General features: G+C 33.8%; 2 protein-coding genes across 3 annotated transcripts in view; one reads left to right on the top strand and one right to left on the bottom strand.

Annotated features, from left to right (window-relative positions):
* D12 (YEATS domain containing 2 homolog D12) overlaps window positions 1–23,431 on the top strand; it is a 41,657-nt gene extending 18,226 nt beyond the window's left edge. For both annotated transcript variants that reach the window (XM_021147006.4, XM_021147007.4), the window contains exons 11-18: window positions 1,660–1,736; window positions 8,689–8,768; window positions 10,793–10,937; window positions 11,929–11,964; window positions 13,269–13,495; window positions 21,250–21,324; window positions 23,043–23,116; window positions 23,199–23,431. In XM_021147006.4, coding sequence (XP_021002665.1) covers window positions 1,660–1,736; window positions 8,689–8,768; window positions 10,793–10,937; window positions 11,929–11,964; window positions 13,269–13,495; window positions 21,250–21,324; window positions 23,043–23,116; window positions 23,199–23,316 — 832 coding nt within the window. In that variant the 3' untranslated portion in view covers window positions 23,317–23,431. The remainder of the gene's footprint in view (window positions 1–1,659; window positions 1,737–8,688; window positions 8,769–10,792; window positions 10,938–11,928; window positions 11,965–13,268; window positions 13,496–21,249; window positions 21,325–23,042; window positions 23,117–23,198) is intronic.
* On the bottom strand, window positions 5,775–7,460 carry LOC147803484 (uncharacterized). The gene has a single exon (XM_087151214.1). The coding sequence runs from the start codon at window positions 6,966–6,968 to the stop codon at window positions 5,775–5,777; it is 1,194 nt and encodes a 397-aa protein (XP_087007340.1). The 5' UTR covers window positions 6,969–7,460.
* Window positions 23,432–23,640: the final 209 nt, after the last annotated feature.

Raw genomic sequence — 23,640 nt, 5'->3', positions numbered from 1 at the left:
TCAGAAAGATCCGGAACGATTGTTAGCTATGGGGAAGAATCTCGTAAAACCTCCCTTTCCTTGAAATTTAAAATTTTAAGTGATTACCCATGGATTGGGATAGTTCTTGATCACTTTTGGAGTAATTACTTATTATGTAACAGTAATTAATAAATAAAATTAAATAATGAAATTAACAAAACATAATTAAGATGCAAATAAGATGGTTTGTGTTTCTTTGTTTTTATTCTTGGTAAGTCAAAGATTCTTAGCATCATGCCATACTGTATAGACAGCCAACTTAATTTCTTGTGGTGCAGAAATAGAGGAAATTTCATGTGTTTTACTGTTAATGGCATTTTCAACTTCATTTAGTGAGGGAGTATAAAATTAAGAAAGGAATTTTAACAACTGTAGAAGTAACTCGCTCTTAAATTTCCATTTTTAATATTTTGAAACATTTTCATTATTTTTTTTTAATCCAGTTACATTTTTTAAGATTATAGTTTTTCGCCATATGTGAGCTAACAGGATAAGTATTTATTAATTAAAAAATCTTCAAACATCGAATCAAGATGCAAACAAGGTCAGAAATGATGTATATCAGGTTTCTTTTTTGTTTGTCTACAATGTGAAAAAATAATGATTGCCATTTAAGTAAATTTTATAGTTCTTTTTACAGTTAATATGAACTGTCATTTGAAACAACTAAAATTATGTATTTTTTCATTATGCATTATAAATGTATTATGTATTTTTTATTCTAATTGTAATTATTATAAGAAATGACAATGACTAGGATCTATCAAAAGAATCAATAACTACCCGACGGACCTATAGGAAGAGGGTAGTATTTGAACATACTTCACTGTAATTAACTTTAATGTTTACATTGGATACTAAATAACTAATCAAGAGCTTATACTATTTTTAGATAAGATAAATAGGCCGTCCTACAAAATATTAATCACTAAGAGAAAGGAGAATTTTGATAAAAATTGATATTATTAAAAATCTCTCTTTAAAATAGCAAGTATATTAATTAGTTTAAAAAATGCTTTATTTTATAAACTAAAAATTGCAAATTACAATTGAGTAAATGTAATTATACTCCATTAAAATTTTCTAAGATCATCCGATTCATCAAGTTTTATAAAAATTTCTTTTTTTTTTTCTTAAATAAAATTATTATCTTATTATTTATACCTGAAATGTGGGCGTCAAGAATTACTTTATGTCACCTGAATGAATAAAAGCAAACATATTAGGATAAAAATAAGTGTCTTAAAAGGACTTTAAAGAATTTAAAACTCAATTTTAAATAATATTTATTGCATTTTCAAAAAAAGAAGCTAAGTTAAAGTTTATATGAAGTTTGAGACCCAGTATTTTTTAACTAACACCACATTTTAAATAAACTGATGTTTTTGTCAGAATTTTCATTAGAAATTACTATTATTTGTTTTTTGAAATGTATTAAATTTTTTCTCTCTTTTATCTAAGAGATGTCGTAATTTTAAGTATTCAATTTGCACAATTTAATTATTCCATGATACTTTCTAACTTTTTATGTATCCGATTTATAAATGTACCTCTTTTTTTAAGTGTTTCTGAGACTGCTGTGATTTATGCTATTTTGCTATTTTCAGTATTTCGTGTATAATTTTGTTTATTCTACAGTTTAGATTATTACAAGTCATTTGAAGAATTGCTTAGGAGGGTTACAAAAATTTTTCCTTTAGTAAAAGAAGATGTTGGTATGTATTTTATAATTCTTTACTCTTTAGGGGTATATAATATTTTCTGAGCATCATATATCTATATTGTCACGTTAAAGTTTTTATATTTAGTGAAGATTACAACATGAGGTTTTGATAATTTATTAACATCAGGAATTTACAAGCACCGGGAACTAGTCTGCGCCCAGAAGAACCCTTCTTTTCAATCACGGGATTGCTTTTATACTATCTCAGAATGTTCTAGAAGCTTCCTAGGAACAACGAAAGAGGAAATGACGTAGACTGAACATTCCAGAAGCTTCTGGAATGCTCATAAACTAAATAGAAAAATGAGTGTCCGCTTCCCGGATCGAACCGAGGATCTTCGGCTTTATAGAAGCGAATTCTACCCCTGAGCTACTGAGACTCGACATTACTCCCGTCTTAAAAGAACAGCGTCTCGCTGTTATAGGTTCCTGCGTGATCTTGTTATTGGTCCGGAATAGGCCGTGGTCGCCTTGGAGACATCAGTTCTTGCATTTTGATTCTGAACTCTGGCGACCCGCATGTTTTGGTCTGTACTCGGTGTGCCTGGAAACAAGTCCTCTTGTGCCTCTGGTGCATAGTAGGGTTTCATCCTGAGAACATGAACGATGTCCTTTGGTTTACGCCTCCTGGATGTAGGGTCAAAATCTTGAACTTCATATGTGACCTCCGAAATGCGACGCAAAACTTGATACGGGCCGAAATACTTTTTGAGAAGTTTTTCGGAGCGACCTACCTTGCGCACAGGAATAAAAATCCACACCAAGTCACCAGGCTGATAGAACACTGCGCGATGCTTGGAATCATAGCGACGTCGGTCTTTCTCTTGCGCTTCCAAAGTGCGGATCCGAGCCAACTGGCGAGATTCCTCTGCACGGATCTTCAACCTCGCAATGAAGTCTGTTTCCGAATCCTCGATGGGGTACTGGAACATGGTATCTAATGTTGTTTCAGCCTCTCGTCCAAACGTCAAGAAGAATGGCGTATGCTTAGTGGTATCTTGCTTAGCTGTGTTATAAGCAAACGTGACGAACGGCAAAATCAGATCCCAGGTCTTGTGTTCAACGTCTATGTACATGGATAGCATGTCTGCCAAAGTTTTGTTGAAGCGCTCTGTGAGTCCATTCGTCTGAGGGTGGTATGCGGTCGTCATCCGATGAACTACGCTGCACTGATGGTTGATCTCGGCAATGAGTCTCGACTGAAAAACTTGACCACGATCCGTGATGATGGTTCTCGGAGCTCCGTGTTTTAGAAGAATCTCTTCAACAAAGAATTTTGCTACTTCTGGAGCTTCTGCATTGGGAATAGCTTTTGTCACAGCGTATCGTGTAAGATAGTCGGTGCATACGATTACCCATTTATTTCCATCCTGTGATTTTGGAAAACGTCCAAGCAAGTCCATACCAATACGCTGAAATGGGACTTCGGCTGGAGGTATGGGGATCAGGTAGCCGGGTGGCTTCAGTGGGACAGCTTTTCGACGCTGGCACTCTTTGCAATGTGTTACGTAGTGGCGCACGCTTCGGAAAATCCCCGGCCAGAAGAATCTCTTTCGGAGACGATCATATGTTCTTGTCAATCCCAGGTGTCCAGCAGTAGGTTCATCATGAAAATGGCGGAGAATTTCTAACCGCATTTTCTTAGGAATGACTGGTAGCCACTGTTTTCCAGATGGGTCAAAATTCTTCTTGCTAAGGATGTCATTCACCATGGAGAACCCTGCGCTTGACAAGTCGGCTGAATTTTTGCAGACTCTGATGTGCTTGGCAAGCTGCGGGTCGTCACGTTGCTCCGAAGCCAAGTCAGTCACCGCAGCAAGGGACTCAACTCCTGAAATGTTTTCGTTAGGAACAGGATTTCGTGATAGGCAATCTGCATCAGCATGCTTCCTTCCACTTTTATAAATAATAGAGACGTCGTATTCTTGAAGCCTCAAAGCCCATCTTGCTAGTCGACCAGATGGATCTCGTAAATTGGCTAACCAACATAGAGAGTGGTGATCAGTAATAATTTTGAAGAACTTCCCAAAGAGGTATGGGCGGAATTTCCCTATTGCCCATATAGCTGCCAGACATTCACGTTCAGTGGTCGAATAATTTCTCTCGGCTTTAGATAGGGTCCTCGAAGCATATGCGATGACTCTTTCTTCTTCGTCTTGTTGCTGGACCAGCACGGCTCCTATACCATATCCACTGGCGTCGGTATGCAGTTCGGTGGGTGCGTTTTCATCGAATAATGCCAATACAGGTTGTGAAGTCAGCGCCGATTTGAGGTCATTAAATGCATCTATGTGGGCCTGATCCCAGCAGAATCTTGAGTCTCCCTTTAAAAGTTCTTGAAGGGGTTTAGCACGGAAACAAAATTTTGGGATGAATCGTCTGTAGTAAGAACACAGACCCAGAAAACTTCTGACATCATGCACAGTCGTCGGTGTAGGGAAATTTTGTACAGCTGCGACTTTATCTGGATCAGGTTTTACTCCTCGTCCGGATACAAGATGCCCAAGGATTTTGATTTTGTTAGCGCCAAATTGGCACTTTTTGGGATTTAAAGTAAGTCCGGCTTCTTGAATGCAGGATAGCACGCAGCGTAATCGCCGAAGGTGTTCAGGAAATGTGTGCGAAAATACAACTATATCGTCTAAATAACAAAGGCACATTTTCCATTTTAGGTGACGTAATAAGTTATCCATAGTTCTCTCGAACGTTGCAGGAGCATTACATAATCCGAACGGCATCACCTGGAATTCATATAGCCCTTCACTAGTGACGAACGCTGTTTTTTCCCGATCAGCCTCGTCCACTTCTATTTGCCAATAACCAGAGTGCAGATCCATCGATGTAAAGTATTGGGCCCCTTTAAGACAGTCTAGAGTATCGTCTATTCTGGGCAAAGGATAAACGTCTTTTTTGGTGACCTTGTTGAGGCGACGATAATCAACGCAAAATCGCCAGCTTCCATCTTTCTTACAAACTAGCACAACCGGAGACGACCACGGACTCTCTGATGGTCGAATGATGTCCCGTTTCAGCATTTTGTCAACTTCGTCATTGATTATGCGTCGCTCTGTAGGAGATACTCGATATGGTTTTTGGCTGATTGCTGGGTGGCTTCCGGTGTCTATTTTGTGCTTCACTTTTATTTTGTATTCTTGGCGCGATAGTCCGTAGTAGAATGCGTCTTGAAAGCTTCTCAGCAGGTTTTGCAATTGCATTCGCTGCTCCGTGCTCAGGGTTTCGGCCATCATTTGAGAGTACTCGACTAGGTCAGTGCGCTTTGAGTCTTCAACATCAGCGTATGAAGGTACTTCCGTCAACGTGTTCAAGTAGTCGGAGTTGGCAGGCTCAGCGTAACCAATGCACATGCCTTTTGGGATGTGACGTGCTTGTGCATGTCCATTAGCCACCCATATTGAAGTTTCGCCATTGATAAAGGAGGCTATAGAGGAGGGGATAGCAGTTCCTTGATTAATGCACAGAATTTTATTTCCTTCGACTATTAAATCAATGTCTTCTTGTTTTTCTGGGGCTTTTACTGTAATGCGTTTGAAGGAACGGCCAGGGATGACAAAGTCAGACACAGCATGAAGGTTAAAGGTACAAGGCTTCGTTGGTTGATCTTGTAAAAGTTCGTCAAAGGTAAGTTCAGCTCGGCCACAATCAATTACGGCTTGTGATGCTTTCAAAAAGTCAAAACCGAGAATAACGCTATGGCTGCACTTCGGCATCACGGTAAATTGGTAGGGCTGTGTTCGATCATCTATGGTCAATTGCAATACACAAGTACCCAGTGGTCTCACAAAATTGCCGTCGGCGACCTTAAGGATAGTGTCTTTTGAGGCTCGGAACATGACTTTTCGTCGTTTTTGTCTGTATGATTCGGAGATAACGGAAAAGGATGCTCCAGAGTCCACAAGTGCTTTTACGGGTTCGTCGTCGATGAGAATGTCGATGTGGTTTCCCTGCAATTTAGCGGCCAATGGAGGATTTCGAAAAATTGCAGCCTCACCTCCCACTGAGGGCGCAAGGCTTAGTTTTCCTCTCGGGTTGGCGACTGGCTGGAACGGCGGTGCAGCATCGGCGATGGAGATCTCATACGACGTATCGGTGACCGTCCTCGGGCAGGACTAGGGGATCTTCGTCTGGGAGGTGCGTCGTAGGTAGTATCGTCTTCATAGTCAGCTGACGGATATCCTCTCGGGTTGTTGGATCGGTAGTCGTTAAATATGGTTCGGCGTTCCCGACAATAGCGAACGACATGCCCCGGTCGTCCGCAATGAAAGCACACCGGACGGCTATCCGTGGTACGCCACAGGTCGGTCTTTCGTTGGGGTTCACTCCAAGGAACATTATTTTGTGGCTTTGCGGCGTATGTAGTGAAACGTCTAGGAGGTCTTGCAATCGGGCGTCCTGTCGTGATAAAGGGAGGTCGGTTGGTTGTAAGGGCTGCTATGGATCGGTCCATCTCGTTTCGAATAGAAGCCTCAGTAGTTTGCAGTTCACGGGGATGGACATCGAATGGCTGCGCGTTTACATGTTGAATTTCGTCTCTGACAATCTGACGAATTAGCACAGCCAAGTCAGGTGCTTCGTCCACTGCGGCCATAGGGACAACATTAGGTAATCTGGCAAACTTGTACCGTCCCACTCTCTTTTGTCTCATTTCTTCTATGTACAGGCACCACTTTGTAAAATCGGCGGTTGTTAGGATTTCTCTCGTAAGAAGGGCTTGGAACACATCTTCTGCGACGCCCTTCATGAGGTGGGAAACCTTATCTCCTTCGGCCATGGTCGGGTCAACCTGAATGCAAAGTCCGAGAACGTCTTGAATGTAAGACTGGATGCTTTCGCCGGATTTTTGTGCGCGAGACTTGAGGTGGTCTTTGGCTCGTCTGAGGTAGGATTGGCTGTCTCCAAAGGTCACTTTCAAACCATTTTCGAATAAAGTCCAAGACGTCAGTGATTCCTCGTTGTTTTCGTACCATTGTCTTGCGGTGCCGTCCAGGAAGAAGTAGGCATTAGCTAATTGCATAGTGTCATCCCAATGATTGTACGATGACACTCTCTGGTATTCCTTCAGCCATTTTGTCGGATCTTGTCCTGGAGTACCCAGGAAGATTGTTGGTTTCCTGGCTTCAGCAGCAACTGTGGGCGTCATCCAAAATGCAGGTTTCATATCCTGTTGGTCCCCAGTGGTCATGTCTGTCTCTGGCACATTGGCCATGGCTGTCTTTGGCACAGTCGTTTCAGCAACGGCTTCTTTAGGTTTTTCGTATAGTCCAAATTCAGGTAGAAGTCCTTGGACTCGACGGCTTCTTCTAAGCCAGTCAGTGTTTTGCTCCGTGATATTGATTGGGAGATTAACAAGTACCCGGCGCCTCCACCAAATTTGTCACGTTAAAGTTTTTATATTTAGTGAAGATTACAACATGAGGTTTTGATAATTTATTAACATCAGGAATTTACAAGCACCGGGAACTAGTCTGCGCCCAGAAGAACCCTTCTTTTCAATCACGGGATTGCTTTTATACTATCTCAGAATGTTCTAGAAGCTTCCTAGGAACAACGAAAGAGGAAATGACGTAGACTGAACATTCCAGAAGCTTCTGGAATGCTCATAAACTAAATAGAAAAATGAGTGTCCGCTTCCCGGATCGAACCGAGGATCTTCGGCTTTATAGAAGCGAATTCTACCCCTGAGCTACTGAGACTCGACAATATATATTTGTGAAGTTAAAGAAGAAAGGTATAATAAAGGCTTTTGTTTTGGCGGAAATCCATTTAATATATTGTAATATTAAAAATAAAAAAAATAGGATGAAAAATAAGAAACTTTTAAGACCAGTTGCTGTGAAATCTTTCAGGAAATTTTTTTAAAAATAGACCTGCAATATTCCTGTTTTTTGTCTGTTTTTTTCTTAAATTTTATAATAAATAACTGTTTAAGTACAACCTAAGTAGTAGAAAATGTGTTTAACTACTGGTTGATGTTTACTTATTTTTGCTGGTAATAGGAAAGTGAAATTTTTTTATTTTTAATGGTTTTTCTCCTTGCATAGATCTTTGGATCTAATTTTTTATTATCAATCTTTTATCTTCTACACAGGAAATAAATATTAAACTTTAAAAATATTAGTAGAATATCATAGATCCATTATGTAATATTTAAATTTAAAATATTTAAATAAATTATGTGTTAGACTTTATTTCAAACTTTTTATTCTCCATTTTAAATGATGCTAAATTTTCCACCTAATTATTTACTTGTTAATTTAAAGTTAAAGATTTTACGTGAAAATAATATAATTAACAGTATAGAATGAAATATAACTTATTATAATGAATTTATCTAGATGAACTCAGGTGTAAAGAAAAATATTTATAATTCAGCAAATGCAAAAGTTTTCTTTTCTCAAAGAAAAATTTTCCTCCCTTTGAATCAAAATTGAAAGAAAATTAAATAAAAATAAAGAATGTAAAGTAGTGCAATTAATTTTGTTTGATGGAATTTGAAATTGGGAAAAGATCCATTTATTATATGCAAGAAAAAAAAATCTATTATATCTTTTATTTTTTTATATAAATTTTTTTTTACTCATATCATTAGTATATACATTTTCTATGCATAGTCTATAAAGTAGTGTAATTAATTTTGTTTGACTGAGTTTAAAATTGCTAAAGGCATCCACTTATGCACTTAAAAAAAAAGTTTTTTTTCCTATTTTTTTTGTATGTATATTTTCTTATGAATAGCATACAAAACTGTACAATTAATTTTGTTTAGTGGAATTTAAAATTGGTAGTTTAATGGCCTAACGGCTAATGTAACTGGCATTTGACAAATAAATAAATAAGTTTAAAATTGGTAAAAGACCCACTTATAAATTTAAAGATAAAAATTATCTTTTATTCCTTTTTCTTATGCATATTCTTTTAAAATTTAGATAGAACTTTGTATCCATTTTGTGCCACATCTTTAGATGAATATTTGAGGTGGAATATTGGAAAGCAGCGAGCATCAGAGGTTTGTATGATTCAAATTTATTTTGTCTCTAATGTCTATCTGTCTCTAATGTATGTCTGTATTTGATGTCTCTAATTTTCTTATTCATCAGCTGTTTTGTGAAAGTCATAATTATTTATTGCTCTTATTTGTTGTAGCGTCAAGTATTCATGACTGGAAAGTAAAAAAAAGTTAAATATGTTTTTGTGATATTAATTTCTTTAATTACTTGCATATTAAATGAACAGGGTTGGCACTCCACAGGGAGAACAGGGAAAACCTGGAAAATACAGGGAATTTAAAAATCACCTAAAATAACGGAAAATGCAGGGAATTTTGATTTTTTGTTTAGAAACTGGGAAAATACAGGGAATTTTGTACTTTATTTTTATCTTTTAAAAAATAGTGACCACTCAAAGTGTAATCTATGGCAGTGGTGCGCAAACTTTTTTCGACTGCGACCCCTTTCGTAGAGAGAAAATTTTTGGCGACCCCTAGAGATAAATGTTCACAAATACGATGTATTTTTCGTGCATTTCTTTCGTTGCATCGAATAAAAATATCATCATATTTGACTCATATTAATTTTATTTATAATTTTAAGAAAATACTTTTTGTATAACAAAAATCAGTAATTGCCCTTTAATGAGATGTATGTGGCTGCAAGTTTCTAATTATCTCATCGATGTTTGGATGTACGTTGCTAATTGCAATTCGCGTATCATCTTCAGGGTTTAAACACGAGCGGTATTTAGTTTTTATTGAAACTAGTTTGCTAAATCCAGTTTCACAGAAATACGTTGATACAAATTGTATTAACACTCTGATGGCATTCTTGCATAAAACGGGATATTGTTTTTCCACGGATAGCCAGATAGAGAATACATTACGCATTACGGTCAAAGAAAGAGTGGACAGCATGAAATTGCAATTAAACAGTGAGTGACGGCGCTTCACTCTTTATATGTACACTGTATAGTATGCAGCATGCAGGGATAATGCATTTCATAAAAATTTGGCGACCCCCACAGGGGTCGCCACCCCTAGTTTGCGCACCACTGATCTATGGGATATTTAACCATGATATTTCAGCTATACTAAACTATTTCATTTACTGTAGCATTATTTAAGTATGTTCAGCTGTTTTTCCAGCAATTAAAACTAATAAATATAGTTTGCCCTATATAACTGACACAAGAGCACAGTAATTGTTGTTTTCTCTTAATATATTGTGCATAATATGTACAGGGAAAACACAGTGAATTTTTTTTCCAGATTTGAGTGACAACCCTGATGAATGTGTATGCAAATGTAGAACACATAAATAAATAACATATTAACTTTTGCTTTTGAAATCAATGTTTTATCATAAAGTTTATTTTGTTTTAATTTTTGTGATTGAAGGCTATTGTATGCATTATATAAATAAAGTTCAATAAGATATGATAAATTTAACTTTCAATATTTGAAGAGTTCTAAAGAAGATTTTGTCTAGTTATTAATATACATAATGGTTAAATTTACAATCAGAGTTAATATGTCTGGACTGTGTAGAGAGAAACTTGCACTTGTTTAATACCCCCTTTAACACTTTTGTGGTTGTGGGTTTGTTTACTTTTAAAATTTTTCACTTTTAACAAGGCCCATAAATGTGACTTTTAGAACTAACTTAATTTTAGTCACTCAAACAAGAAATGATGCAAAACAATAATCAATGAGATTTGGTTTAATGAGGCTTCAAAACTAAAATCCACACCAAAAAATGAGACATTAACCATGTGATATTTCATATATAATTGCAACCTATCTGCTCCATAGTTCTTTAAAAGTTTTGTGTTTTAAAAAAAAATGTATTTGTAGTTGTGTAGTATATGTAGGATGATCAATTCTTGCAAAGCTTTTAGTTTTACCTTCTTTATCATTTTTGTATTTTATCTACTGAAAAGTATACAATTTTATAATTCAATTGTATTCTGTAATTTTATTTTTGTTACATATTTTGAGTATGTATTTTAATATTTTTGCTTATAAACTAATATTTGCAGTGGAGAAGAGCTGGAGTGGTAAGAACAGCTATATTAAAACTTGCAGCTAAAAATAGTATTTCCTATTTGACGCCAGAAAGGTTTTGGTCACGTCGAGACATAATGCTTTGGTGTAGGAAGAATGGTTTTGTTCCTATGTCTACAGGTTAGTTTATCTCTGCTTTAATTATTTTAGTTCAACAATATTAATGAATCACAATAATGTTAATTTTATTGGTATTAAAATTATTCAAGAAATATTGTACTTGACCATGTTTAATTTTTTAAATATGTGTGTACATTTAGAAATTTTAAAACCTAATAATTAAATATTAGGTTAATGGGTTCTCAAGTAGGAAAATGAAAATGTAATTGAAACCCTTACAAAAAAATGCCCAAGATTATGAACAAGTTTTTAATTGTTTTTATAAGTATTATCTCTTAGTATTGAAAGATACTTATATATATAAAATAAATATCATTCATATGCATTGCATTATTTAACAAGAAAAAAAAATTAATCTGCTATCACAAATTTGCCAAATCAGAGGCAAAATTCACTAACTTAATCAGCTTATATTGAAATCAATTTTAAAAAAATGAGGGGGAAAATTCTATTGTTAATCTCAGATATTAAATATAGGGTTTAGGAAACATGATCTCAGATTCTGGATGATAGGTTTTATGGAAACATAATCCCAAAAGTATGGATGAAAAGAGAGAGGATTTAGGAAACATGGTCACAGAATCTATAAGATAAAATTTTTGTAAACATTGATCACATTTTAGCTCATGGGATTTATAAAATATTGATCATAGATTCTATAACGTATAGGTTTGATTAATGAAAAACTACTCATAATTTTTAAGCTGCTATACAATTTTGATTTTTCCAGTAATCTATGTGTTGTTGGCATGGCTTTTTTTGAACTTTCAGCTCCCAGCTTTCCTGCATCAGAAAACCAGTTTTTCCAATGTTAATATGGGATATTAGTGTAGCAAAGAAATTTCAATACATGATTGGTTGGATCTTGTCACTAGTTTTCTATTTATGTTAGATTGTTTTTATGACATTATTTTCTTTGAGCTCTGTTTTGTCTCTGAAATTAATGTTTTGCTATTAAAATATTGTGTAAATATCTGACTAATTTTTTTAGAGAAAATGTCAATGCTTCCAGAACCAAAGTGGTCAGGTATGTTGTGCATTTTTCTTAAATATTTAAAAAATTTATGTATTATATTAATGTTATATGTGATAAGACTTTTCATAAAATCATTGATGCGCAGAATATTTTGAAAAGTGTGTATGCAATGCTCTCAAATGTGCAATTTTAAATTTTCCAGTTTTTTTTAAAAAAAAAAAAATAATAGTAATAATTTTGTTCTGAAGCTTCCGTGGGCCATGAATCAGCAGTGAGCAGACCACAGGTTGTGCATCCCTTCATGTATATTGATTGTTACAAAATAAAATGTGCTAAGCGTCATAAATAATGTGTATATTTTCAAACTAAAAAATATTTTTGTTTTAAATTATTTTTTTTATACTTATTTATAAGCTCTAAATTGTCATTTAATGTTAGCAATCTTTATAGGTTTTCTTTTTTTTATAATTTATTTATTGTTTGTTTAAATTAAGCATGAATAGTATTATACAACTAAAATAATAAGCCTGTACATAATGCATGGTTGCCACAGGCGACTAAAATGCGACTATTTTCAGCATGAGGCCACTATGGCAACTTTTTTTGCCTGAAAAAGCAACTATTTTCAGGAAAAGGAGACTATTAGGAGACTTTTCTGTACTCCTAGCAATGTTTTTTAGCATAAATTTGGTTGAAAACCTGCAGCCGTGAATTTCTTTTCTTTAAAAATGTAAAATAAAAATAATAAAATTTAAATAATTAAAACATTAAAAAATGAAAAATTTTAGATTGCAAATTTGAGTAATCACTTTTTAATGCTTTCAATTTGCACAGATTCTATCGTAAGTCTATTTATTTTTTCGATCACCTTTTCAACAGTTTTTGCAACGAAATTCTGCACCATTTTAAAACATAAAATTTTTAATACGATATTACAATGCATGAATTTGAGTAATCACTTTTCACTATTTATCTATCTATATTTACTAAATTAATTATTGATAAAAAGGAAAATTTCTTTGAATAAGTGTGTTTTTTTTTTAATGAAAAAGTATTTTTTGAATGAATTTTAGTAATTAAAAGTATTTAATTTTCTGCAAATATACTATTTTTTTATATAAATATTTAGTGCTAGAACTTTAACGTTTATATAAAAATTATCATATACCAACTTGACTAAATGGATCATGGTATATGACAATTAAGTCATTTAATAAAATTTTAGTCCTATTTTTGTTTTCATTTGGGCAACTATTTTCATGCTTTAGGCTACAAAAAGGAACTATTTTGTTCATTTTTTTTCTGTGGCAACCCTGATGATGCCATGTATTAATTATGCTTGTTTTTAATTGCAGGTGTTGAACTGTGTTCCATAGCTAATGTAGATGAACTTACATCAAAATTAATAGAAGAAACAACTAATGAGAAAGCAGTACAGTATGACGATGATGAAGAAATAGAAGTGATTGAATGTGTAGAAGGGAAACCAACTAAATCTGATGATAATCAGAGTCAACTTTCAGCTTTCCATATGCCACCCTTAAATGAAGCAGCTCTATATGTGAAAGATACTGCGTTACAAGTAGGTTCTCTCTATTTTTTTGAAGGGTTCGAACTTAAATACATACCATTTACAATATGTAAATTTTTTTTGCTATGAAAATACAATTGTTTGGTAAAACAATGTACAGGGTTCCCACGGTCCTTGAGAGTCCTTGAATTTTGTTGTTGCTAAATTTAGGTCCTTGAAAAACTTGATAGGTCCTTGAATTTGTCCAATACTGCCGGCGGCCCTTTTTATAAAACACCCACGGATCTTTCTGTTTTGTTCCCGAGCTCTCTCACGTGGTTTTTAACGCCACCGTTTCAAACCGGGCCTAGCGTGTTGGTGTCTGCCAAGCGCGCGGAGCACAGCAGACAATCAATGCGTTCGGGGCGAGACTCCACTTCATCTTCTGTCGCATATGCTTAGATCTTTTTTTTCTTATCGAAACTGGAATACTCTCGAATTTCGTAACAATATGTACCTTGTAGTTTTCAATAAATTTGCCGTTTTACCAACCGCACTTGTCCTTACGTTTGCGTCATTTCAAAACTTTATTGTAAAGCGTATTCGCAAAGGCACGACTTCGTATTTTTGTTATGTAGTTTAGACTAGTTATGCTTGGGAAGTGCTATTTTAATCCCCAATGGATGGATAATCAAGCTTATAAAGAATGGATTTTATCGATGCCCGAAAAGAAGTTCAGAGCCAAGTGCCGATTATGCATGAAGGAGATCGATATCGCGAAAATGGAAGAATCTGCTCTGAAATCACACATCAGAGAAAGGTAAAACAAAAAATCAGTCTCATGCCCTGATTTCTCTTTTTCGAAAGACACGAACATCTAATTCATCTGGTGTAAATACTCCTTCAACATCGTGTGCCCCATGTGAAACAGAAACTTTAGTGGCCGAGGTAACATTGTCTTCTTATCTGGTCAAAAGGAATGTGCTTGATGCTGAAATTCTCTGGAGTCTGAAGCGCATCACTAGTAATTATTCATGTTGACAGCCGAGATTCTCGCAGAATATCATATTTGTCATGTCAACAATAAAAGAGAAACGAAGTTTCTGAATAAATGAGTTTATTTAAAAACATTAGTAATAAAGAATGTCACAAACAGAGTGACGAAAAGAAAGAATACAAAATGATCTGCTTCAACAGAAGCTTAAATACAGATAGCAGGTGACGTCATGATCCACGCAAGAACGACCAACAGCAAATGAAAATAAACTGGCCGATCCCCGCAGACCATGACGTCACCGACGCAAGTTGAATGCATGAGATCGACGACGGAAAATCGAACCTCATACCTTTTAACTTCTATTATTTGTCTAACATGCGGCCCCCTCTCATGCCTTCAACTTTTACAAAAAAATACACATATACAGTTTATCAAAATCTTCAATAAACTAAAGAAATATTTAATTTCCTTAAACTAATACTTAAGCTGTTTCAGTCCTGAAACCACCCAAAAGATTAAACTTTCACAAATACTTTTGAACAGAAATTTTCCACTTCTAACTTGGTTAAAGGTTTTGTAAAAATGTCCGCTAAGTTAAATTTACTCCTAACGTGCTTAACAGCAAAAAGTTTATCGTAAATAAATTTCTTAAAAAATGATACCTTACGTCGATGTGTTTCATTCGATTATTTTCAATAGGTGAATGAGAAAAATCAATTGCAGATTGATTGTCACTAAATATAATACAATCACTTAAATTTATGTCTTCTAAATTCAATTCTCTACACTCATCTATTATACGCTTGATCCACATTACCTCTTTGGCAGCGTCAGTTAAAGTCACATATTCTGATTCCATTGTAGATAGACTCACACATTTTTGTTTGAAAGTTTTCCAGAATATCGGAGTTTTATCTAAAAACAATATTATACCACCTACTGATATTCTGTCATCCCTATTAGCAGCGAAATCTGAGTCACAGTAACAATTAACATTTAATTCTTCAATATTTGACAATTTTAAGAAATAATCTTGAGTATTTTGAACATAACCTAATAATCTTAATAAAGTATTCCAGTGTTTTAAACCTGGGTTTTCTTGAAATTGTGATAATATATTTACCACATAGGATATATCCGGTCTTGTGCGATTAGCTATATAAGCCAAACAACCCAAAAGGCTTCGAAACGGCAATTTCGCCATTTCATCCAACTCGTTTTTAGAAGATGGACAGTCAGCTTTTGATAATAAGTTACCCTTAGTAATCGGCAACGATGACAAAGGAAATTTAAAGCTAGAAAACATTTTACAAACTTTTTGGATGTAACTCTTTTGATGTATTAACATCTCACCATCCTTTTGAACAAATTCAACACCTAACAACTTACGAGTTTTACCCAAAATTTTTAAATCAAAATTATCACCTAAAAGTTTAATAACACTATCTACTTCATTTTTTGTTTTAGCAAAAATAATTATGTCATCTACATAAATTATAAGAATTACATTTTTATATACATATGTACAATTACACCACTTCAATCTTACAAACTTTAAATTTTCAAGAGTATTATCCAGTTCAAAAAACCACTCTCGACCACTTTGCTTGAGTCCATAAATAGCTTTCTTTAAATGACAGACGTGGTCTTGCTTATTTAAATGAACAAAGCCTTGAGGTTGATACATAAAAACATCCTCACTCAAATTTGCGTAAAGGTAAGCACACTTTATATCTAATTGGGAATGATACCATCCTAGCATACAAACTAATATTGTGAAAAACATTCTTACAAGAACAAAATTAACCACAGGACTAAATACTTCATCATAACTTTCACCTCTTATTTGTTTAAATCCCTGGGCAACTAAACGTGCTTTGTATCTTACAATTTCCCCCTTCTCATTTACTTTAGTTGTATAAACCCAACGGCTTCCCAAAATTCTTTTATTTTTAGGAGTTGGTACCAAATCCCAAACTTTTCTTTGTTTCATAGTATTAATCTCGTCAGACATGGCTAATTCCCAATTTTTAACTTGAGGAGATTTTAAACAGTCTTTATAATTTTTAGGAATTTTTATTTCAATATGATTTGCTTCATGTTTTATATTATGATTAACCTGAAAATTTGAAACTTTACCCGAAAAAGCATTTTTCCCACTGAAATCAAATAAATCCCTATCATACTTAATATTATTGCTGTTGCAATAATTTTCTACATCATTATAGGATCTTAATCTCATATTTACTCCTTCAATGTTATAATAAATATCAGTTCGACTATTATCTGGACGGGGTACAGCTTTTCTAATCCATGAAATGTTTTTACACGGAATTAAATCGGGTTTTAAGCTTGAATTACCTATGTCTTCATCTGAAGAACTTCCACCCAAATCGGGACGTTCCGGTATAAAACTAGCAAAATTGCGTTTAATGAATTTGGTGCCCAGTACAGCTTCCACACCAATTACACTTTCGTCAAAACGAACATTTATTGTTTCTACAAGTTTCCTTTCGTTTTTAAGCCAAACTCTATAACCCTTCGTATGCATTGCATATCCTAACATAATCCCTTCTTTAGCTCTCATTTGAAGTTTATTACGCAACTGTTTTGGTTGACCCACAAATGCTAAACAACCAAATGTTTTCAAATGAGTGACTGATGGTTTTCTTCCACTATACAATTCAAAGGGAGTTTTAATTTGGTTTTTATGACAAATTCTATTAAAAGTGTAAGTAAAGCATAGTAAAGCTTCAGCCCAAAAAGCATCTCCTAATTTACTAGATTTTAACATTGCTTTTACATTATCTAAGGCGGTTAAATTATAGCGTTCACTAACACCGTTTTGCTGTGGCGTATAAGCGTTAGTACGCTCTGCTCTTATACCTTCATTTTCAAGAAAATCACTAAATTCTTTATGGCAAAATTCCATACCATTATCAGTTCTAACATTTATAATTTTACAGTTTAAAAATCTTTCTGTTCGCTTTTGAAATCTTATGAAACAATCAAAAACATCAGATTTCCTTTTAATGGGAAAAGTAGTAACTTTTCTCGAAAAATCGTCAGTGATAGAAAGAAAGTACCGACTTCCACCATGTGAAATGACTGGCATTGGACCACATACGTCCATATGTAAAAGTTCCAAAGGTTTCTTAGACCTTATACTTAAAATTGGTTTAAACGAAATTCTTTTAGATTTAGCTAATTTACATTCTATACAATTATTGTCTAAAAAATTGAGATTAGGTAATCCTTTCACACTAGAATTTTTACTTGTTTGAATTATATAATCACAATTTATGTGGCAGTACCTTAAATGCCAGATGTCTAAATCATTTGTCTGAACAGATACGTTAAACAATTGCTCATTCGCGTCACTAACACTTCTGTCAATAACTAAATCTTTATCAGGCTTAGTATAGGCATTTGGTTTAAAATAATACAAGCCATTAAATCTTTTACAATAGAAAATCTTCTCATTTACCCGATTATACACAGAAATACAATTTTTAACACCCACAAAATAACCTCCAGCTTTCTCTATTACAGAACCAGAAATAAGATTTCTTCTAAGTTTAGGAGAATACATGACATTTTGTAAAGTTACCCTGTGCATTTTACCATTTAACTTATTAAAAAATTGCACCTTTCCAATACCTAAAATTGGGCTCTCAATGTCACCTATGGCTAAAGACATAGAAGCATTTTCTACAGTTTCATATTCAAAGAATAAATCCAAATTATTACAAAAATGTGTTGAAGCGGCAGTGTCAAAAAGCCAACTTTCTTTCTCAATTTCATGACTCACATTGCCAACATTTGCTTCAACGATATAAAGACTATTATCTAAAACATTTGTAGTTACATTACAGTAAGAATTATCACTTGCATTTTGTTTAAATTTACTCTTTATATTCTTTGAATTACACCTTAATTTTTGCTTACAATCTGATATTAAATGACCATATTTGTTACAACGATAACAAGGTCCTATATTAGATTTATCACAACTAGTTTTGGATTTAGACTTAATATTAGCAGATTCTAAATTTCCCTTACTATTAGAAGAACCAGATTTAAACTTATTAGTTATGCTTAACTTTTCATTAAAACTTGAATTAACATTATAAGCAATATCACCGACATTATTTAAATCAAAATTAAGTTGCTTAAGTCTACTCTCCTCCAAAAGTAATTCGTCTAAAATGTTCTTAAATTTAAATTTAGTGTCCTCCCATCTATAAATAATCTGAACTATACCTTGAAAGTCCTTGGGTAAGTATCGTATAAGTTGGAATCCTTGGTATAGGTCGTCAACAGGATGTCCTGCTTCTTTCAATTGAGAAACCAGGTTCTTTAATCTTGCAGTGAATATTCCAACCTCTTCTCCTGGGGTGTATTTCAGGTCGAAGAACTGGTCTAGGAGTTGAATAACTCTCGCTCTCGTAGTCGGCTCAAAATGTTGTTTTAAAATTTCCCAAGCTTCAGCACCATCCATTGTCGCTGAGATCAGACTTCGGTATTCAGGTTCCACACTAAGAAATATTGACGTGTACGCTTTGTCCCGTCTCCAGAGGTATTCTTGACTTTCTTTTCGACTTGCTTCTGAAGGTAGGGCAGGCTCAGTTTTGGAGATAAAACTCCACACTCCTCGGTCCATGAGGATTACTTTCATATTTTCTTTCCACGTACTCCAATTTGACGAATTAAGGAAATCTATATGCAGGTTCGAAGATTCCATAATGAAACAATTATAACTCAAAAGGTTCTTTAAAAGCAAAAGTAGTATCGTTGCTCGTTCCAGACTAGATACAAAACTTCGTAATCCTTAGCAGTAGCCATCAAATTCGGATGTGCCGACTTCAATTCCGGTCTAAAATTCTTTAAATAAATTCTTACTGTTAGTTTTGTCAACTGGAGAAAAATTCTTTAGAAGCATCATATTTTCTTAAATGTGGTATTATTTTTCAAATCAACAGCACCTTGAAGTACTCCATAGCAAACTTATGATTTAAGCTGACGATTCACTTTGCAAATTTGGCGGGCGGGAGCGGCCCCCATCTTTAAGATTCTCCATTTGAAGTTGAGAAAGACTCGGCTAAATCCTGGCTAATGCAAAACTAGATATTCAGGACGATAGAAAATGAATCCCGGTTATGCCATAAACTCGGCCCATAACCTTGACAGCCGAGATTCTCGCAGAATATCATATTTGTCATGTCAACAATAAAAGAGAAACGAAGTTTCTGAATAAATGAGTTTATTTAAAAACATTAGTAATAAAGAATGTCACAAACAGAGTGACGAAAAGAAAGAATACAAAATGATCTGCTTCAACAGAAGCTTAAATACAGATAGCAGGTGACGTCATGATCCACGCAAGAACGACCAACAGCAAATGAAAATAAACTGGCCGATCCCCGCAGACCATGACGTCACCGACGCAAGTTGAATGCATGAGATCGACGACGGAAAATCGAACCTCATACCTTTTAACTTCTATTATTTGTCTAACACATGTAACTCCTGTGAAGGGATTAGTAAATTGCTCTCCAAAATGTTTGCTAATAGCTGTATAGCGAAACAATTTTTTTGTAGTGCCACAAAGTGAGCCTATTTGGGCTCCTTTGGATTGGCACTATACTTCAAAGGGATTCTTATAAGTGAGCTGAAGAATGTTGATTGCTAAACTGTACTCTTTGATGAGACGTTAAATCAGTCTCTACAATCTAAGCAGATGGACATTATGGTAAGGAATTGATAATAAAGTTTGCACTAAGTATCTTACCTCCCAATTTATGGGTCATGGAACTGCAGAAAATATTTTGTCCTCTTTTTATTTCCCTCTCTAAAATACTTCAATTATCCATGGATGGACCCTATGTCAATTGGAAATTCTATTAGAAGCTTCAGTGTGAATTAAAAGAAAAATATTCCCACCAGGTCATATTCATTGGCAGTTGTGGATTACACATAACGAATAATGCTTTTAAACTTGGTGAAAATGGGATATGTTCCTTCTAATTTTTATTTTTAGAAAGAATTGTTGCTGCATAACATTTAGAGAAAGTTGTGTAAATCATGGATGAATAATTTCAGAAACGATGTTTAATGGAGGAGAGGAGGGGGTTATGGAATATGAAATACCTAAGATTTAGCTCTGTCTTTCATGCAGCCTTCACATGGAAATACACAGGATTAAAGGATTACACCATTAACACCTCATTACCATTTGATATAGATTGTGCTGAAAATGATTTTGTGAATTAATATGCAAAACCGGTAGGGTTGTTTTTAAAAAAATATAAATTTTAGTCCATAATACATATACTCTCTTCTCTCTATATAGGCAATGCATTTAGGTATTATATTTGAAATTAATTATTGCCACAACAAGCATTGTTGCTTCTAGTAAAATAGAAGAGAATAATTTTTAAAATTGGTCTTAGATTAAGGTCCTTGAAAATTTTGTTGAGGTCCTTGAATTTCAATCTCATCATAGAGTGGGAACCCTGATACCAAACAAATAAGCATAATAAAATGAACAGGTTCATAAAGCAAATGTCAATTTTAGTACCATGCAGAAGTAATTTTGTCATTGCCAAAGTAAAGAATGTCAGTTTCGTAACTTTTTTCTTTCTTTACTTCTTCACTGACAAAGATATTATTATATGATTGTACCAAAATGATCATATGCTTTGGGTACTAATTCAAGTCATCGCTTTCTGTCATTGCATAAACTTTTTTTTTTTATCAATGCACAATTAAATATAAACTGCTAGAAATATTAAAGAAAAAATATTCTAATCGAGAATTACCATTTCAGTTAGGGGTGAATCTTAAACCAGTGGAATTGGAACCATCATTGTGTGTGCCAGTTGTAGAAGAAATGATTCTTGCTGTAAGTTCATTTAAGTTTCTTTTTTTTTTTTTGTTGTTCCTTTTAATCAGGGCTGACATAATTTAAAATTGCTTTATTTTTATTATAAAAAAAATCATTGATTTAAATCAATTAATGTATTATATTGTTTTTAAATAATATTCATAATACATTTTCTCAAATGATTTGGCTGGTAAAGATAATTTTTTTACTTAAAAAAAAGAAAAGGAATTAAATCTGATTTCATCATATTTTTGCCAGCCCTGTTTTTAATGTACAATTCATGTTGATGTGGAAAAAAAATCTGAAATTATTAACTTTTGAATGGTCAATTCATCCTCATATTTTACTTTATGTTTTTTAACTGTTGTTGAACAGCCGACCAAATTTTTTTTTTACGACTACCAATGTTCAACTCCGTAGCCCTGTTATTTTGAACCCAATCCAGAAGACAAGTGAACTACTGGATCAACTACTGGGAAAAATTTGCCAACATTTTATCTTGAAATATATTTATAAATTTATGTCATGGAACTAACCAGCATTTGCATGGAGACCATGGGAGAGGAAAACCATGAAAACCTCCCATGGTTAACCTATAATTCGCCTACCACTGAGGATATTTTTCGCCAGTACTGTGGTTGGTGCAGAATTCATATCGACCAGCCAATGATGGCATTCAAACCTGGGTCACCTCATTGGGATGTCAGCGCTTTATTCCCTGATCAACCACGATTGGTCATTTTGATGTTATGAAAAAATCTGAATTTCTTTCTCATTTATTATTTCAATAATAATCAAATTCATTTCATGCTGATCTTTGCTTTCACAAAATATTTTTGTAGGTCATAAGAAATGTTAACCTATATTTGAAATCTGTGTGATAATTTTTACACTATGGAAAACCTAAATTTTGTAAACTAACAAAATGTAAACTCTATATGTATAAATAATGAATGTAGTTTCAAATTAATAGTTATTATTTTCTTGTTGAATAATTAAATACATTTTATATAATTTTTTAAAAAACCAAAACAGTAACTATTTGATTCTGAAATCACTCATCATCATGATTCATTAAATTAAATTAGAATCTCCTTTAGAATTTATGGTATTAAGATTTAACTCTATTTCTGATATCCTAACACATGGTGCGCAGTGTTTTTAAAAATTGCTTAAAGGCACTTATTTATGATTTTTATAAGACCTTTAAAGTGCATTTTTTATTGGGTGTTTTTTAAACATGCTTAATTTTCCCTTCCCGAAAATGAGATTTTTTTTTTCTTTATCATGTCTACTTTAGCCACGTAACGTGTGTTTTTCACATTGTTCTTTTCATTCTAACACAATGCATTTCGACGTACCATGCATATGAAAGCACCAATCGTTTTACATGTTAGATGAAATACTTGTGGGTCGGTATGTACATATGCTGAGCTGGGTTCGGTGAGATTCTTGCCCTCTGAAATCGAACCGAAAAATCTCTCGGATCTTTTTATGGTGGCTAATATAATCAAGAAAAGATTTCTTTATCAGAAACTGGTTATTTTATCATGATCATGTAGTCTTTGAAAACTATTTTGCATTTTGTTAATGTATATAGTCCTTAAAAGGTGCTTGTTTTTTGTTGAAAGATTTGGCTATGCGCCCTGTAACAAATAGGTTTAGGTTTCCACTGAAAACAAAATTAAATTAATTTACATATTAAAATTTTTTAAACAAATGTGATTTCTTTACAGTCTTGTCGAGAACTCGCTTCTGATCTGATAAGTCATGCAGTCAATGAAGGTTTTGATAGATTAGGGGGAAAGTTGTAAGTATAATTTACTTAAAACGTTAATTCCTCTTTTCCTTAGAATTGATCAAATTTTTATATCCTTATCTGTTCTTTCTAGATGTCCAGAAGAAATAACTGTATCAGATATTTATTCTGCAATAAAGAATAATTCGAAATTTAGTTTTCTCTCTAACTGTTATCTGGGTAAACCAAAGGAGTATGAAGAGGACACCTGACCAGTGATTTATATAAAAAGATTCATTATTTATATTTCTCATTACATTTGTTTTCTCATGCATTGAGTATACTGCATGTGTTCAAAATGTCGCCGTGTGTAGCAATTCATTCTCTGGTGCCATTTAATGGCAGCTTAAAAATCTTTTTACAAGATTTTTGATTAATGTGATACTAATCAAGTTAAATGCTTTTCACTAAACTGACTGATCGTGTACAATATCCTATGCAAAACTATGTGCATGTTGTGTTCTAGCAGTAGTTTCTATTTTATTGTAAACTCAATTGTAAAGACATTTTGATTTCTGAAATAGTCTAATTTGATT

The sequence above is a fragment of the Parasteatoda tepidariorum genome, chromosome 9, assembly GCF_982258835.1.
Source record: "Parasteatoda tepidariorum strain Cologne lab strain chromosome 9, Ptep-v5.0, whole genome shotgun sequence".
Lineage (NCBI taxonomy): Eukaryota > Metazoa > Arthropoda > Arachnida > Araneae > Theridiidae > Parasteatoda > Parasteatoda tepidariorum.
This window is presented reverse-complemented; position numbering and strand designations above follow the sequence as displayed.